Consider the following 19346-nt stretch of genomic DNA (forward strand, 5'->3'; position numbering starts at 1 on the left):
CTTCTTTGATAAGCGCTGCACACAGAAGTCTTCTTTGGTAAGCGCTGCACACAGAGGTCTTCTTTGAGAAGAGCTACACACAGAGGTCTTCTTTGGTAAGCGCTGCACACAGAGGTCTTCTTTGGTAAGCGCTGCACACAGAAGTCTTCTTTGATAAGCGCTGCACACAGAGGTCTTCTTTGATAAGCGCTGCACACAGAGGTCTTCTTTGGTAAGCGCTGCACACAGAGGTCTTCTGTCAGAAGTGCTGCACACAGAAGTCTTCTTTGATAAGCGCTACACACAGAAGTCTTCTTTGGTAAGCGCTGCACACAGAGGTCTTCTTTGGTAAGCGCTGCACACAGAGGTCTTCTTTGGTAAGCGCTGCACACAGAGGTCTTCTTTGGTAAGCGCTGCACACAGAGGTCTTCTTTGGTAAGCGCTGCACACAGAGGTCTTCTTTGGTAAGCGCTGCACACAGAGGTCTTCTTTGGTAAGCGCTGCACACAGAGGTCTTCTTTGGTAAGCGCTGCACACAGAAGTCTTCTTTGGTAAGCGCTGCACACAGAGGTCTTCTTTGGTAAGCGCTGCACACAGAGGTCTTCTTTGATAAGCGCTGCACACAGAGGTCTTCTTTGATAAGCGCTGCACACAGAGGTCTTCTTTGATAAGCGCTGCACACAGAGGTCTTCTGTCAGAAGTGCTGCACACGGAAGTCTTCTTTGGTAAGCGCTGCACACAGAGGTCTTCTTTGGTAAGCGCTGCACACAGAGGTCTTCTTTGGTAAGCGCTGCACACAGAGGTCTTCTTTGGTAAGCGCTGCACACAGAGGTCTTCTTTGGTAAGCGCTGCACACAGAAGTCTTCTTTGATAAGCGCTGCACACAGAGGTCTTCTTTGGTAAGCGCTGCACACAGAGGTCTTCTTTGATAAGCGTTGCACACAGAGGTCTTCTTTGGTAAGCGCTGCACACAGAGGTCTTCTTTGATAAGCGCTGCACACAGAGGTCTTCTTTGAGAAGAGCTACACACAGAGGTCTTCTTTGATAAGCGCTGCACACAGAGGTCTTCTTTGAGAAGAGCTACACACAGAGGTCTTCTTTGATAAGCGCTACACACAGAGGTCTTCTTTGATAAGCGCTGCACACAGAGGTCTTCTTTGAGAAGAGCTACACACAGAGGTCTTCTTTGATAAGCGCTGCACACAGAGGTCTTCTTTGGTAAGCGCTGCACACAGAAGTCTTCTTTGATAAGCGCTGCACACAGAGGTCTTCTTTGAGAAGAGCTACACACAGAGGTCTTCTTTGATAAGCGCTGCACACAGAGGTCTTCTTTGATAAGCGCTGCACACAGAGGTCTTCTTTGATAAGCGCTGCACACAGAGGTCTTCTTTGATAAGCGCTGCACACAGAGGTCTTCTTTGAGAAGAGCTACACACAGAGGTCTTCTTTGATAAGCGCTGCACACAGAGGTCTTCTTTGATAAGCGCTGCACACAGAGGTCTTCTTTGATAAGCGCTGCACACAGAGGTCTTCTTTGATAAGCGCTGCACACAGAGGTCTTCTTTGGTAAGCGCTGCACACAGAGGTCTTCTTTGGTAAGCACATGCAGCAGCAGCTCTAGTAGAGAGAGTTTTCCGTTCTGTCGGACAATGACACACACACACACACACACAGAGAGAGAGAGAAAGGAAACACCTCTCCTTGCACCGTGCGATGAACAGATGCCAATGGAGATTGTGCTCTTTTCATATTATTCACTCTCTCCTACATTGCTTATTTTAACACAATTCAACCTTTTTTCAGAGAGCGATTTCCTTTCTGTAGGCTTTAGAAAGCCTTATTGGATGACTGACAAGGCTGTCTTGTGAGTCACAAGGGAAAACAAAACACATATTGCAAATCCGACTCATTTCTGCCACAGCATGTCAACCCTACCGCATGTCAGTGTTTATTACCGGAGTGAGGTTTCTGTGTTGATCACCTAATCTAGTCTTTCTGTGGGAGCTGAAGCAACACTCAGAGAAAAGCTCTTTAGGTTGTGTAACTCTCAAGGTTTTGTGGTAACTTTATATTATGCCTGAAGCAAGGGAAGGAAAAGAGATGAAAAGGTGATAGTGGCAGACAAGAGTGAGGAGGAGAGGGTAAGGGCTGTTGGGGTGAGGAAAGGAGACAGAGAGAGAGAGAGTGAGGAGGAGAGGGTAAGGGCTGTTGGGGTGAGGAAAGGAGACAGAGAGAGAGAGAGTGAGGAGGAGAGGGTAAGGGCTGTTAGGGTGAGGGAAGGAGACAGAGTTAGTGAGGAGGAGAGGGTAAGGGCTGTTGGGGTGAGGGAAGGAGACTGAGTTAGTGAGAAGGAGAGGATAAGGGCTGTTGGGGTGAGGAAAGGAAACAGAGGCCGAGAGCGTGAGGAGGAGAGGGTAAGGGCTGTTGGGGTGAGGGAAGGAGACAGAGTTAGTGAGGAGGAGAGGCTAAGGGCTGTTGGGGTAAGGAAAGGAAACAGAGACCGAGAGCGTGAGCGTGAGGAGGAGAGGGTAAGGGCTGTTGGGGTGAGGGAAGGAGACAGAGTTAGTGAGGAGGAGAGGGTAAGGGCTGTTGGGGTGAGGAAAGGAGACAGAGAGAGTGAGGAGGAGAGGGTAAGGGCTGTTGGGGTGAGGAAAGGAGACAGAGAGAGTGAGGAGGAGAGGGTAAGGAGTGTTGGGGTGAGGAAAGGAGGCAGAGTTAGTGAGGAGGAGAGGGTAAGGGCTGTTGGGGTGAGGAAAGGAAACAGAGACCGAGAGTGTGAGGAGGAGAGGGTAAGGGTTGTTGGGGTGAGGAAAGGAAACAGAGACCGAGAGTGTGAGGAGGAGAGGGTAAGGGCTGTTGGGGTGAGGGAAGGAGACCGAGTTAGTGACAAGGAGAGGATAAGGGCTGTTGGGGTGAGGAAAGGAGACAGAGAGAGTGAGGAGGAGAGGATAAGGGCTGTTGGGGTGAGGAAAGGAGACAGAGAGAGTGAGGAGGAGAGGGTAAGGGCTGTTGGGGTGAGGAAAGGAGACAGAGAGAGTGAGGAGGAGAGGATAAGGGCTGTTGGGGTGAGGGAAGGAGACAGAGTTAGTGAGAAGGAGAGGGTAAGGGCTGTTGGGGTGAGGAAAGGAGACAGAGAGAGTGAGGAGGAGAGGGTAAGGGCTGTTGGGGTGAGGAAAGGAGGCAGAGTTAGTGAGGAAGAGAGGGTAAGGGCTGTTGGGGTGAGGAAAGGAGACATTGAGAGTGAGGAGGAGAGGGTAAGGGCTGTTGGGGTGAGGAAAGGAAACAGAGACCGAGAGTGTGAGGAGGAGAGGGTAAGGGCTGTTGGGGTGAGGAAAGGAGACAGAGAGAGTGAGGAGGAGAGGGTAAGGGCTGTTGGGGTGAGGAAAGGAGACAGAGAGAGTGAGGAGGAGAGGGTAAGGGCTGTTGGGGTGAGGAAAGGAGACAGAGTTAGTGAGGAGGAGAGGGTAAGGGCTGTTGGGGTGAGGAAAGGAAACAGAGACCGAGAGCGTGAGGAGGAGAGGGTAAGGGCTGTTGGGGTGAGGAAAGGAGACAGAGAGAGTGAGGAGGAGAGGGTAAGGGCTGTTGGGGTGAGGAAAGGAGACAGAGAGAGTGAGGAGGAGAGGGTAAGGGCTGTTGGGGTGAGGAAAGGAGACAGAGAGAGTGAGGAGGAGAGGGTAAGGGCTGTTGGGGTGAGGAAAGGAGACAGAGTTAGTGAGGAGGAGAGGGTAAGGGCTGTTGGGGTGAGGAAAGGAAACAGAGACCGAGAGTGTGAGGAGGAGAGGGTAAGGGTTGTTGGGGTGAGGAAAGGAAACAGAGACCGAGAGTGTGAGGAGGAGAGGGTAAGGGCTGTTGGGGTGAGGGAAGGAGACAGAGTTAGTGAGGAGGAGAGGGTAAGGGTTGATGGGGTGAGGGAAGGAAACAGAGACCGAGAGTGTGAGGAGGAGAGGGTAAGGGTTGTTGGGGTGAGGAAAGGAAACAGAGACCGAGAGTGTGAGGAGGAGAGGGTAAGGGCTGTTTGGGTGAGGGAAGGAGACCGAGTTAGTGACAAGGAGAGGATAAGGGCTGTTGGGGTGAGGAAAGGAGACAGAGTTAGTGAGTAGGAGAGGGTAAGGGCTGTTGGGGTGAGGGAAGGAGACAGAGTTAGTGAGGAGGAGAGGGTATGTCTAGCCATAGCACATAACATGCCCATTCGTAAATCTGGCCCTGTACTCAACATGTCCCCCAGGTCCTCTCCTCATAGCCTGCTATGTGCTATGGCTAGACAGCTGTTACTGTTACTTAGCCCGTTAACAACCATTGGAACATAGTTCAGCCTGCGGATGATGTCCCAGAATACCTTGTCCCAGAGAACTGCCATGCTGTCATAGTTTAAAATAGATTCTAAATCACAATTGTCTGACCTTTCTCCCTCACAGCCCTGGTGTGGTTTTAGTCATCAGGAAGAATAAGCTCATACTTCCTGTGTGCACAAGACTCAATGAGCAATGTAGCAGAGGTCTCTGCAGTGCAGCGCCATTCATTCTCATTTGGGCTTCAGGATCACCACCTCTGTGTGTGTGTGTGTGTGTGTGTGTGTGTGTGTGTGTGAGAGAGAGAGAGAGAGGACGGAGAAGAGAGAGAGAGGACTGGAGAAGAGAGAGAGAGGACTGGAGAAGAGAGAGAGAGAGGACTGGAGAAGAGAGAGAGAGGGGGGACTGGAGAAGAGAGAGAGAGAAGACGGAGGAGAGAGAGAGAGGACGGAGAAGAGAGAGAGAGGACGGAGAAGAGAGAGAGAGGACGGAGAAGAGAGAGAGAGGACTGGAGAAGAGAGAGAGAGAGGACTGGAGAAGAGAGAGAGAGAGAGTGGACTGGAGAAGAGAGAGAGTGAGGACGGAGAAGAGAGAGAGAGGACTGGAGAAGAGAGAGAGAGAGAGGACTGGTGAAGAGAGAGAGAGGACTGGAGAAGAGAGCGGGAGAGAGGACTAGAAAAGGGAGAGAGAGAGAGAGGACTGGAGAAGAGAGCGGGAGAGAGGACTAGAGAAGGGAGAGAGAGAGAGAGAGAGAGAGGACTCGAGAAGAGAGAGAGAGGACTGGAGAAGAAAGAGAGAGGGGACTGGTGAAGAGAGAGAGAGAGGGGACTGGAGAAGAAAGAGGGAGAGGACTGAAGAAGAGAGAGAGAGAGAGGACTGAAGAAGAGAGAGAGGACTGAAGAAGAGAGAGAGTGAGAGAGGACTGGAGAAGAGAGAGAGGGATAGCTGGAGGAGAGAGAGAGAGGACTAGAGAAGAGAGAGAGAGAGAGAGAGAGGACTCGAGAAGAGAGAGAGAGGACTGGAGAAGAAAGAGAGAGGGGACTGGTGAAGAGAGAGAGAGAGGGGACTGGAGAAGAAAGAGAGAGAGGACTGAAGAAGAGAGAGAGAGAGAGAGAGGACTGAAGAAGAGAGAGAGAGAGAGGACTGAAGAAGAGAGAGAGGGAGAGCTGGAGGAGAGAGAGAGAGGACTAGAGAAGAGAGAGAGAGATGACTAGAGAAGAGTGAGAGAGAGGACTAGAGAAGAGAGAGAGAGGACTAGAGAAGAGAGAGAGAGAGGACTAGAGAAGAGAGAGAGAGGACTGGAGAAGAGAGAGACAGAGGACTGGAGAAGAGAGCGAGAGAGAGAACTAGAGAAGAGATAGAGAGAGTGAGAGAGGACTAGAGAATAGAGAGAGAGAGGACTGGAGAAGAGAGAGTGAGAGGACTGAAGAAGAGAGGGAGAGAGGACTAGAGAAGAGCGAGAGAGAGAGGACTGGAGAAGAGAGAGAGAGAGGACTAGAGAAGAGCGAGAGAGAGGACTAGAGAAGAGAGAGAGAGAGAGAGAGAGAGAGGACTGGAGAAGAGAGATAGAGAGGACTGGAGAAGAGAGAGAGAGAGAGAGGACTAGAGAAGAGAGAGAGAGAGTGAGAGAGGACTAGAGAATAGAAAGAGAGAGGACTGGAGAAGAGAGAGAGAGAGAGGACTAGAGAAGAGAGAGAGAGAGAGAGAGGACTGGAGAAGAGAGAGAGAGGGCTGGAGGAGAGAGAGAGAGAGGACTGGAGAAGAGAGAGAGAGAGAGAGAGGGAGAGAGAGAGAGAGGACTGGAGAAGAGAGAGCGAGAGGGCTGGAGGAGAGAGAGGACTGGAGAAGAGAGTGAGAGAGGACTGGAGAAGAGAGAGATTGAGGACTAGAGAAGAGAGAGAGAGAGGACTGGAGAAGAAAGAGAGAGGACTGGAGAAGAGAGAGAGAGATGACTGGAGAAGAGAGAGAGAGAGAGAGAGGACTGGAGAAGAGAGAGAGAGAGGACTGGAGGAGAGAGAGAGAGAGAGAGGACTGGAGGAGAGAGAGGACTGGAGAAGAGAGAGAGAGAACTGGAGAAGAGAGAGAGGACTGGAGAAGAGAGAGAGAGAGGACTGGAGAAGAGAGAGAGAGAGGACTGGAGAAGAGAGAGATTGAGGACTAGAGAAGAGAGAGAGAGAGAGGACTGGAGAAGAAAGAGACAGGACTGGAGAAGAGAGGGAGATGACTGGAGAAGAGAGAAAGAGAGGACTGGAGGAGAGAGAGGACTGGAGAAGAGAGTGAGAGGACTGGAGAAGAGAGAGAGAGGACTGGAGAAGAGAGAGAGAGAGGACTGGAGAAGAGAGATAGAGGACGGAGAAGAGAGAGAGAGAGGACTGGAGAAGAGAGAGATCGAGGACTAGAGAAGAGAGAGAGAGAGAGAGGACTGGAGAAGAGAGAGAGAGAGGACTGGAGAAGAGAGAGATTGAGGACTCGAGAAGAGAGAGAGAGAGGAGAAGAGAGAGAGAGGACTGGAGAAGAGAGAGAGAGAGAGGACTGGAGAAGAGAGATCGAGGACTAGAGAAGAGAGAGAGAGAGAGAGAGGACTGGAGAAGAGAGAGAGAGGGCTAGAGGAGAGAGAGAGAGGACTGGAGAAGAGAGAGAGAGAGGACTGGAGAAGAGAGAGAGAGGACTGGAGAAGAGAGAGAGAGAGAGGACTGGAGAAGGGAGAGAGGGTTGGTATAGACATAGGAAAAACAGGCAGAGTAGTAGGCAAAGAGACAAATGCAACAAGGAGATTTAGGAGTGCTAGTCAAAGAGGAGGATAGGTAGCAGAGTAGAGAGACGGGTAAACAAGGCAGCACAGACCGAATAGGTCTGGTCCTCTCGGCGTCAACCCAAATGATGGCTTTGTTCCCTGCAGAAACTACCACCTAAATATATAGAAACCTGCAGAAACTACCAGCTAAATATTGGCTTTTTCTCTCCAGTAATAATGGAGCCATGAAATTGATTTAATGTCGCTGAGGTTCTCCTGGGCGGCGCCTCTGCAGTCTGTGAATACAAAACAATGAACATCCACAGCTGCCCTAAGATCTATTAATTAACCCAGCTAATCCCCAACACCTTATCTCTCTCAACAACTTTGCCCATCGAACAGTAACTATGGAACACAGAGGCTACAGGTTGCCGAGACGCAACTATGGCAGTGAAGGAGAAACACAGATTGACACTTTTTTGTCTCGTGAAATATTTGGCACTTGTTGTGAAATGTTTGACTTGATGTCTGAGGAGATTGGAGGGCAGATAGCAAATCATTTGTATGCCTGTGAGAATCCAAGCTCAGTATGAACACAGTGTGAAAAGCGTACCTGTCCAATCCTACCCCACTGCGCTGCCACAGAGAGAGAGAAAGAAAGGAAGAGGGAGAGAGAGATATTTCTGTTCGTCATGGCCTTATCTACCAGCCAGTCTCTCTCTCAGCATGGTCCTCCTCCACATTGACCTCCAGGCCCCTACCCATGTAGTGTCCCTGCAGGAGGGGAACCACCTCATCCTGGACACCACAGTGTTCCTCTTAACCCTCACCACCCCTTAACACAGCCCCTCAGAGCACAGCATTCAGGCCCACTTACCTCCACCAGCTCTCTGATTGTCCTCTTTCCTAGAACCTCGCTTCCACTTGTCCTTTTCCTTCTCTTGTGTCTGCCCTTTCTCCTGGTGGCCTTTTTGGACTGGTCTAGTGAGTGGGCCTGCCTCAAACCAAGGGCACCAAGTCGCTCAATAACTTCCTCCTGCGGACAGATCACTGTCCTATCATTAACACGCACTCGCGTCTCTCAATATTACACATCAACTCAGTCTTTTGTTCAGACTTGTTCCCAATCTCGTCCCAAAGTCCAATTTGTTGATTATATATTAGCATCAAATCAGAGGTTATTAAGTCCCCTAATAGAACAGGATGGGGACTGGCTTTGTTTAGTAAGAGAGAACAGAAAGAAGCAGAGAGAGAGAGAGACAAGTGGAATTACATGGTGTCCCTCCTATCTGAAGACAACCATCTGCCAATGTCACTGCTCCATTGTGTCTGGGCCCTCTACCATGAATAGCCCTCTGCAGCCAAAGATGTTTTAATTAGTGAGAGAGATGGTCTGTAATTATATTTATATCATAATAACTAACCACTCTGACTGACTGAGTCCTCGTCCTCCTCGCTGGGTCTTTCATTGTCTCCCTCTATGATGATGATATTTAATTCTAATGTTAGAACACTGCAGATCCCAGTCAAAGTGAACATCCAGGCCCTCGACGGGCGAGTACACACTCTCAGGAGCTGGTCCGTGTTCACACACACACACACACACACATACACATACACACACATACACACATACACACACACACACACACACACACACACACACACACACACACACACACACACACACACACACACACACACACATACACACACACACACACACACACATACACACACACACACACACACACACACACATACACATACACACACACACACGCACAGCATCTCTCAGCCATGTCAATGCATGTCCAACTTCACCAACAACCCTTCCCCAATCACTTTATTATCAAAGGCTACAACTGTATTTTTGACAAAAGCAAACTACTTTACTGGTTGCCGTTGCTTATCAAAGCCTAAACAGCAGCTGATTAGTTGACCGACTGCAACTCCCTCTTCTTTGTGTGAGGATATTGAAAGAATAGGTAACCACACAGATGTACATTGGAAGGTTATTGTCCAAAGTCTACCTATATTGACTGGCCTTGTTTAACTGAGTGCATACTGCATGGAAAGATCTTTGTAGAATGCTGTGGAGACTGTCTTCTTTGTTATATTTGTTTGCAAGTTAAATCATTGACAGGGAAAGAGATAATGAAGAGCAGAAAAGGGCTTGTGTGCTTTCAAACCACAGACAATTAAGCCTCATTGTGTTATGAATATTGGGAACAATGGCAAAACACTTGAAAGAAAGGAACGTTTCAATATGCACGCACTCTCTTGCTCTCTCTCTCTTCTCTTTCTCGCTCTCTTCTCCTCTCTCCTCTCCTCTATCTAGAATCTCCTCAACCTGTGTCCTCCTGCCCCAGCCAACCTCCACCCAAAGGGCAGTCAGAACTAAGCAATGAATCCCAGATGCCCAGACCCATAATAACACCATAAAGCGCTGATAAAACAGGTCGGCAGAGGGATGACAGGTCGACTGAGGCTGGGGCTGAAGCTTGCTCAAGCCTACCCATAGTCGCCTCTCTTCCACAAATCATCCCACTGTTCCTCCCTCGTTCCCCAGGCTCAGTGGTCCGCCAGGGCTGCAACAGCCGGTCACGCTTTCTGGAGACCAAATTATCCTCCTGATTGATTGAGTTCCAAAGCATAAACCTCGCCGGCTGACAACTGCAGCTGATTCGCTCTCCCGACTTTACGGCTTTCTCCCTCCCTCCCTTCCTCTGCACAGAGCGCACAGAGTCGACGAGATAAATTACTTAAGTGGACGACAAAGTGTGCAAGCGTGTTGCAAATTTCCATATCGGTCTTCATGGTGCATGATGTTTGTTGTGTATCCAAGTTAACCCTTTATTTCCCATTCTTGAGGATCTGGAAGACTGGTCCCTCCCCCTGATACAGCTTGCCAACTAGAAGATTCCCTCACTCGTCTTTTCCTCATGTTAGAAAATTATGTCACTCGCTAATCCAAAACTAATCCCAGTTACTGGGCATATGGAGAGATACACACACTAAGTCACTCTCTCTCACACGAGTCAACCCCCTCCCCATACACACAGATTAAAACATTCACTCTTTCTCACACAACCCCCCCCCCCCCCCACACACACACACACACACAAACACACACACAGTCACACACAACCCCCCCCCACACACACACACACAAACACACACACAGTCACACACAACCCCCCCCCCCCCACACACACACACAAACACACACACAGTCACACACAACCCCCCCCCCCCACACACACACACACACACACAGTCACACACAACCCCCCCCCCCACACACACACACACACACACACACACACACACACAGTCACACACAATCCGACCCCTCACACACACTCTCGCTCCCACACACACTGATGCCTTGTCCCCCTCTGTCCCCCAGGCTTCCCAGCGACGGCGTATGGACCGGTGGCAGCGGCGGCAGTGGCGGCAGTGCGTGGCTCAGGTAGGGGGGCCCGTGGAAGAGGTGGCTACATGGCATACCAGCAGAACGCAGGGGCAGGTAAACGCTCTGTCGGTATTCTGTGTGGCTACTGCTACGCTCCATGCTCTGTTCTCACTGGCCGCCGATACTCTTCTCACACCTGCTGTATACACACACACACTCTCTCTTAATAGACAAGAGAGGAAAGAAAGAGCATAGTAAACTCCACGTTCTCTCCTCACTTTCCTCTGCACTGGCTAAAATGGACAGAGGATGAGGATAGGACCAGGGTAGCAGTCTCTAGTTGTCTTGATTCAGAGCTACTATACCTGCCAGCTCTGTGTTTGATAGGTAGAAATGCTACCTACTGTAATGTACCTCCACAGTACAATATGTGACTGCAGATCCAGGGAGCAGGATGTTGATTTCTCATGTGTCGGTCACTCGTATCACTCATACACCTCTTTCAGAGAAGGCTCCTAACTTGAAATCAGCATGTGCTGATGTGCCTACTGATATCGATTAGTTTACTCAAAAATCTGACTTCCACACAAATCTCAAGTTAGGATACGGCTTGTCCCTATAACACCTTCCAGTCTCTAAATAACCAAGCCAGCATCATGAGTGTCCAGATTCCTGAGTTCTGCTTAAATTGGCTCCCTCGTTGACTTTTTCTATTCCCTGGCCATTGATTGGCTAGTACGATAGCTTAATCAATCACACTGACTTTGTCCACAGACACAGCAATATATAGCTAAATAAACACTGGAGAAAAACAAGAGGTGGGGCTGGAATTGACAGATGGCATTTTGGCTGCGAGGGAAAATGATCGGACACTCTAATTGGCTGTCAGAACGCCTGGCCCCTGGAAGCAGTGTGGTGCTGGGCTGCACTCTGACAGTTAGGGTTGGAGGTTCAGCCTAACACACACTCACCGCACGCACACACACACCTGATATGAGAAATCAAAAGCAGATACTTTGATGCCGTATGTCCTAGGTGAGTCTGGGGGATGAGGACAGGGGCAAGTATAAAGGCTATGGTTAGACTAGACCGGGTTTATCCTACTTTACTCCATGCAAGTTAGTGCAGGGCTGGCCTAGGCAATACAGGTGGGCTGACCTGGGCGAGACAGAGAGCCAGTAACAGAGCTAGCCCTTGGCTACAGTACAGTATGTTGCTCCAGCTCTTCCACTGACTGTCTCCTGGATGATTCTGTAACTGTATCACACTCAGGGAGAACCAGAGGGGAAGGCTAAGGTACCAACAGGACCCACAGAGCCCATGTTGCTGACATTTAGACTTGACCTTTCTCTGCAACTTCTTTCTCTAGTACTCATTACCAAGATACATGAGTTTACAAACTCCACTCTGCATAGATCTAGTCTGAAGTGAAGGAGCAGATGGAGTTTTGATATATAGCTGGGTAGCTTACCCACCATGCTAACTGGCTTTTGTGTGATGCTAAAGGATGGCTCTCACAGTAATAATTACATTCTAATGTTGTCCCCTGGCTGAGCCCTTCTGCAATTGGCTCAGGTTCTGTGTGGTCATCTCACAGTTACTGTAACTCACTCACCATCAAGAACAAGACAATCATGTGTTGGAATGTTTTGAAGTGATTCAACAGATGTTTGCAGATGTAGGTCCTTGAAGCACATCTGTTCAATGCAACTGGTTCTGTTCCCAGAGCAACAGTATACAAAGGACCCTGTCTGGGATCAAGTTAGGCTGTTATGACAGATTATTTATTTACTCAAAAGATAACTTGACCTAATCTCAAACATAAGCCATTGCAATATTCAATACTTACAGTTGAAGTAAGAAGTTTACATACACCTTAGCCAAATACATTTCAACTCAGTTTTTCACAATTCCTGACATTTAATCCTAGTAAAAAAAATCCCTGTTTTAGGTCAGTTAGGATCACCACTTTATTTTAAGAATGTGAAATGTCAGAATAATAGTAGAGAGATTGATTTATTCCAGCTTTTATTTCTTTCATCACATTCCCGGTGGGTCAGAAGTTTACATACACTCAATTAGTATTTGATAGCATTGTCTTTAAATGATTTAACTTGGGTCAAACATTTCGGGTAGCCTTCCACAAGCTTCCCACAATAAGTTAGGTGAATGTTGGCCCATTCCTCCTGATAGAGCTGGTGTAACTGAGTCAGGTTTGTCGGCCTCCTTGCTTGCACACGCTTTTTCAGTTCTGCCCACACATTTTCTATAGGATTGAGGTCAGGGCTTTGTGATGGCCATTCCACTCTTGACTTTGTTGTCCTTAAGCCATTTTGCCACAACTTTGGAAGTATGCTTGGGGTCAATGTCCATTTGGAAGACCCATTTGTGACCAAGCTTTAACCTCCTGACTGATGTCTTGAGATGTTGCTTCAATATATCCACGTAATTTCCCAGCCTCATGATGCCATCTATTTTGTGAAGTGCACCAGTCCCTCCTGCAGCAAAGCACCCCCACAACATGATGCTGCCACCCCCGTGCTTCACGGTTGGGATGGTGTTCTTCGGCTTGCAAGCCTCCCCCTTTTTCCTCCAAAGATAACGATGGTCATTATGGCCAAACAGTTCTATTTTTGTTTCATCAGACCAGAGAACATTTCTCAAAAAAATACGATCTTTGTCCCCATGTGCAGTTGCAAACCGTAGTCTGGCTTTTTTTTGGTTTTGGAGCAGTGGCTTCTTCTTTGCTGAGTGGCCTTTCAGGTTATGTCGCTATAGGATGCGTTTTACTGTGGATATAGATACTTTTGTACCTGTTTCCTCCAGCATCTTCACAAGGTCTTTTGCTGCTGTTCAGGGATTGATTTGCACTTTTCACACAAAAGTATGTTAATCTCTCGGAGACAGAACGTGTCTCCTTCCTGAGCGGTATGATGGCTACGTGGTCCCATGGTGTTTATACTTGCGCACTATTGTTTGTACAGATGAATGTGGTACCTTCAGGCGTTTGGAAATTGCTCCCAAGGATGAACCAGACTTGTGGAGGTCTACAATTTTTTTTCTGAGGTCTTGGCTGATTTATTTAGATTTTCCCATGATGTCAAGCAAAGATGCACTGAGTTTGAAGGTAGGCCTTGAAATACATCCACATGTACACCTCCAATTGACTCAAATGATGTCAATTAGCCTATCAGAAGCTGTTAAAGCCATGACATCATTTTCTGGAATCTTCCAAGCTGTTTAAAGGCACAGTCAACTTGGTGTATGTAAAATTCTGAAATTCTGGAATTGTGATACAGTGAATTATAAGTGAAATAATCTGTCTGTTAACAATTGTTGGAAAAATCACTTGTGTCATGCACAAAGTAGATGTCCTAACTGACTTGCCAAAACTATAGTTTGTTGACAAGAAATTTGTGGAGTGGTTGAAAAGCAAATTTGAATGACTCCAACCTAAGTGTATGTAAACTTGTGACTTCAACTGTAACTATGGACATGGGTTTTGAATTACAATTGAAAAAAGGAGAGGGTGACAAGGCAGTGAAACCTGAGGAAGATGTTAACACATTATCCATCAAACACACTCCTGGCAGTACAGGATGCCCTCTTTTAGTTCCCCAGGGGTCCCGCAGGCCTACCCAGCCTCTCCCTGACGTGCCCTAGGGCAATATGGTCTAGATTAAAGATTATTTCATCAGATAGTGGGAGCAGTGCTGTAGGGATGTTGGACCGGCTAGTCAGTGGGTCCTGCTGCTAGATTAAAACCCCTCACATAGAACAATAGTATTTAAGACTAGGAATACACCTTTTGATCCACCTGCAATCCTCAAATCTATGATGCCCTTCTTTATCTAGAATAAGATTTCATTATATTATGCTCCCCTTTCAGCAATACATTTCTAGAAGTAAAGTCAGGAACTATTGCATGTCGGAATCAAAAAGTAACCAGGATTGTTTGATTTTGAAGGTATTACACCGGAGCAGAATCCGTTTGTAGATGATCACAGTCTTCTCATGGAACACAGCCTACTTCAAAGTGATCCAGTACAGAAAACCAGCAGTGTAGATCAAACTCAAACCAAATGTGCTGTTGGTAGACAGTGGAAATGTCTGTGAGAAACATAGTGAAAGAAACACACTCAGACACACACACACACACACACACACACACATAATCATACACACTCAGTGTTTGTATTAGTATTTATTAGGGATCCCCATTATTTCCTACCAAGGCAGCACCTACTCTTCCTGGGGTCCAAACACATTGAAGCACTTACAGTACATAATATATAAAACAAAAGATAAAACAGTACATCATATAACATTATTACACCACCACATATCTACAATACTAAATGTATAATACCACCATACAACAATATTAGAAAACCAGTAAAAAAATGTTGTGCTTAGAGGGACGGCAGGGTAGCCCGGTAGGTTGCAAGTTCAAACCCCAGAGCTGACATGGTACAAATCTGTTAACCCACTGTTCCTAGGCCGTCATTGTAAATAAGAATTTGTTCTTATCTGACTTGCCTAGTTAAATAAAGGTAAAATAAAAAGGTACACTGGTAAAGGGTCATACATACAGATAGAAGCAATGGTAGCAATGGTATACATACAGATAGAAGCAATGGTAGCAATGGTATACATACAGATAGAAGCAATGGTAGCAATGGTATACATACAGATAGAAGCAATGATATACATACAGATAGAAGCAATGGTAGCAATGGTATACATACAGATAGAAGCAATGGTAGCAATGGTATACATACAGATAGAAGCAATGGTAGCAATGGTATACATACAGATAGAAGCAATGGTATACATACAGATAGAAGCAATGGTATACATACAGATAGAAGCAATGGTATACATACAGATAGAAGCAATGGTAGCAATGGTATACATACAGATAAATCAAATCAAATCAAATGTATTTATATAGCCCTTCGTACATCAGCTGATATCTCAAAGTGCTGTACAGAAACCCAGCCTAAAACCCCAAACAGCAAGCAATGCAGGTGTAGAAGCACGGTGGCTAGGAAAAACTCCCTAGAAAGGCCAAAACCTAGGAAGAAACCTAGAGAGGAACCAGGCTATGTGGAGTGGCCAGTCCTCTTCTGGCTGTGCCGGGTGGAGATTATAACAGAACATGGCCAAAATGTTCAAATGTTCATAAATGACCAGCATGGTCGAATAATAATAAGGCAGAACAGTTGAAACTGGAGCAGCAGCACGGTCAGGTGGACTGGGGACAGCAAGGAGTCATCATGTCAGGTATTCCTGGGGCATTGTCCTAGGGCTCAGGTCCTCCGAGAGAGAGAAAGAAAGAGAGAATTAGAGAGAGCATATGTGGGGTGGCCAGTCCTCTTCTGGCTGTGCCGGGTGGAGATTATAACAGAACATGGCCAAGACGTTCAAATGTTCATAAATGACCAGCATGGTCGAATAATAATAAGGCAGAACAGTTGAAACTGGAGCAGCAGCACGGTCAGGTGGACTGGGGACAGCAAGGAGTCATCATGTCAGGTATTCCTGGGGCATTGTCCTAGGGCTCAGGTCCTCCGAGAGAGAGAAAGAAAGAGAGAATTAGAGAGAGCATATGTGGGGTGGCCAGTCCTCTTCTGGCTGTGCCGGGTGGAGATTATAACAGAACATGGCCAAGATGTTCAAATGTTCATGGTCCTAGGTCCTAGGCATGGTCCTAGGGCTCAGGTCCTCCGAGAGAGAGAAAGAAAGAGAGAAGGAGAGAATTAGAGAACGCACACTTAGATTCACACAGGACACCGAATAGGACAGGAGAAGTACTCCAGATATAACAAACTGACCCTAGCCCCCTAACACATAAACTACTGCAGCATAAATACTGGAGGCTGAGACAGGAGGGGTCAGGAGACACTGTGGCCCCATCCGAGGACACCCCCAGACAGGGCCAAACAGGAAGGATATAACCCCACCCACTTTGCCAAAGCACAGCCCCCACACCACTAGAGGGATATCTTCAACCACCAACTTACCATCCTGAGACAAGGCTGAGTATAGCCCACAAAGACCTCCGCCACGGCACAACCCAAGGGGGGGGGGGGGGCAACCCAGACAGGATGACCACCTCAGTGAATCAACCCACTCAGGTGACGCACCCCCTCCAGGGACGGCATGAGAGAGCCCCAGTAAGCCAGTGACTCAGCCCCTGTAATAGGGTTAGAGGCAGAGAATCCCAGTGGAAAGAGGGGAACCGGCCAGGCAGAGACAGCAAGGGCGGTTCGTTGCTCCAGAGCCTTTCCGTTCACCCTCCCATTCCTGGGCCAGACTACACTCAATCATATGACCCACTGAAGAGATGAGTCTTCAGTAAAGACTTAAAGGTTGAGACCGAGTTTGCGTCTCTGACATGGGTAGGCAGACCGTTCCATAAAAATGGAGCTCTATAGGAGAAAGCCCTGCCTCCAGCTGTTTGCTTAGAAATTCTAGGGACAATTAGGAGGCCTGCGTCTTGTGACCGTAGCGTACGTGTAGGTATGTACGGCAGGACCAAATCAGAGAGATAGGTAGGAGCAAGCCCATGTAATGCTTTGTAGGTTAGCAGTAAAACCTTGAAATCAGCCCTTGCTTTGACAGGAAGCCAGTGTAGAGAGGCTAGCACTGGAGTAATATGATCAAATTTTTTGGTTCTAGTCAGGATTCTAGCAGCCGTATTTAGCACTAACTGAAGTTTATTTAGTGCTTTATCCGGGTAGCCGGAAAGTAGAGCATTGCAGTAGTCTAACCTAGAAGTGACAAAAGCATGGATTAATTTTTCTGCATCATTTTTGGACAGAAAGTTTCTGATTTTTGCAATGTTACGTAGATGGAAAAAAGCTGTCCTTGAAATGGTCTTGATATGTTCTTCAAAAGAGAGATCAGGGTCCAGAGTAACGCCGAGGTCCTTCACAGTTTTATTATAGAAGCAATGGTATACATACAGATAGAAGCAATGGTATACATACAGATAGAAGCAATGGTAGCAATGGTATACATACAGATAGAAGCAATGGTAGCAATGGTATACATACAGATAGAAGCAATGGTAGCAATGGTATACATACAGATAGAAGCAATGGTAGCAATGGTATACATACAGATAGAAGCAATGGTAGCAATGGTAGTTTGTGATTGGTTGTGAATTTGACCAGTTGTTTCTGTATCTGACTTGGTTGGGCCTTTCAGAGAGCCTATGGTCCTTCTCTGCTCACCTCAAACACTCCTCTTGGTGCACTCTGCCTGCCTGCCAGAAGGTTTGTTCACACTCTACTACCCCCTCACACCCTCACACCCTCTACCACCCCACACCCCTCACATCTTCTACCCCCTCACACCCTACTACCCCCTCACACCTACTGCCCCCTCACACCCTACTACCCCCTCACATCCTACTACCCCCTCACACCTACTACCCCCTCACACCTACTACCCCCTCACACCTACTACCCCCTCACACCTACTACCCCCTCACACCTATTACCCCCTCACACCCTATTACCACCTCACACCTACTACCCCCTCACACCCTACTACCCCCTCACACCTACTACCCCCTCACACCTACTACCCCCTCAAACCTACTACCCCCTCACATCCTACTACCCCCTCACACCCTACTACCTACTACCCCCTCACACCCTACTACCCCCTCACATCCTACTACCCCCTCACACCCTACTACCCCCTCACACCCTACCATCTCTCACACCTACTACCCCCTCACACCCTACTACTCCCTCACACCTACTACCCCCTCACATCCTACTACCCCCTCACATCCTACTACCCCCTCACACCCTACTACCCCCTCACACCCTACCATCTCTCACACCTACTAACCCCTCAAACCTACTACCCCCTCACACCCTACTACCCCCTCACACCCTACTACCCCCTCACACCCTACTACCCCCTTACACCCTACTACTCCCTCACACCCTACTACCCCCTCACATCCTACTACCCCCTCACACCCTACTACTTCCTCACACTCTACTACTCCCTCACACCCCACTACCCCCTCACACCCTACTACCCCCTCACACCTACTACCCCCTCACATCCTACCATCTCTCACACCTACTACCCCCTCACACCCTACTACCCCTCACACCCTACTACCCCCTCACACCTACTACCCCCTCACATCCTACCATCTCTCACACCTACTACCCCCTCACACCCTACTACCCCCTCACACCTACTACTCCCTCACATCCTACTCATGCCTCACATCCTACTACTCCCTCACATTCCTCCTGACCATCTCCTATTCTCCCTCTATCTTTCCTCCTCTCCATCCCAAACTTGTATTTTTCTCTAACTTCTCTCATCTCTTCTTCCTCCATGCTCATTCGTTAGTTCTGTCTGCTCTCTTTCTTTCTTTCTTTTCTCTCTCTCGCTCTCTCTCTCTATTCCATCCTGTCTTCATTAGATGAAGAGTTTGTGTTTATTAGATTTACTGTAGTGTTTTTATGTACGAAGATATAACCATTCTGTCATTCATGTGTGTTCCTCCTGTTGTGCCTGATCCCTGTGTGTATCAGTGTGACTTCAGTGCATGCCACCTGTAGTGGTCATGGTAGTGGTGGACATAGTCATAGCTCCTAGCTACTACTGTTTTCTGTGTTCTTGTATCTACTTCTACAAGCTGACATGGTATCCAGGATTGTCTTACTGTATCTGCATGGTAGTTGTTGGTTGTTAGTCATTATTGATGACAAGCTCAAAAACTGGTATCTAGGAGCGATCTGGAGCGTTTGTTACGCTACATTTGGTTACGTTACAGCCTTATTCTAAAATGGATGAAATTGTTTGTTTTACTCATCAATCTACACAGAATACCCCATAATAACAAAGCAAAAACAGGTTTTTAGCCATTTTTGCAAATGTATAG

The 19346-nt window shown here is 47.8% G+C and overlaps 1 protein-coding gene across 11 annotated transcripts in view; it reads left to right on the forward strand.

The window, feature by feature from the left end:
* The window catches only part of msi1a (musashi RNA binding protein 1a), a 334588-nt gene that overhangs the window by 288238 nt on the left and 27004 nt on the right, over positions 1-19346 (forward strand). For 6 of the 11 annotated variants that reach the window (XM_036961341.1, XM_036961340.1, XM_036961342.1 and 3 more), the window contains exon 11: positions 10415-10534. In XM_036961341.1, coding sequence (XP_036817236.1) covers positions 10415-10534 — 120 coding nt within the window. The remainder of the gene's footprint in view (positions 1-10414; positions 10535-19346) is intronic. The other 5 variants (XM_036961344.1, XM_036961343.1, XM_036961348.1 and 2 more) reach the window with 1 other exon arrangement.

This window comes from Oncorhynchus mykiss, chromosome 24 (assembly GCF_013265735.2).
Source record: "Oncorhynchus mykiss isolate Arlee chromosome 24, USDA_OmykA_1.1, whole genome shotgun sequence".
In the NCBI taxonomy this organism is placed as follows: domain Eukaryota; kingdom Metazoa; phylum Chordata; class Actinopteri; order Salmoniformes; family Salmonidae; genus Oncorhynchus; species Oncorhynchus mykiss.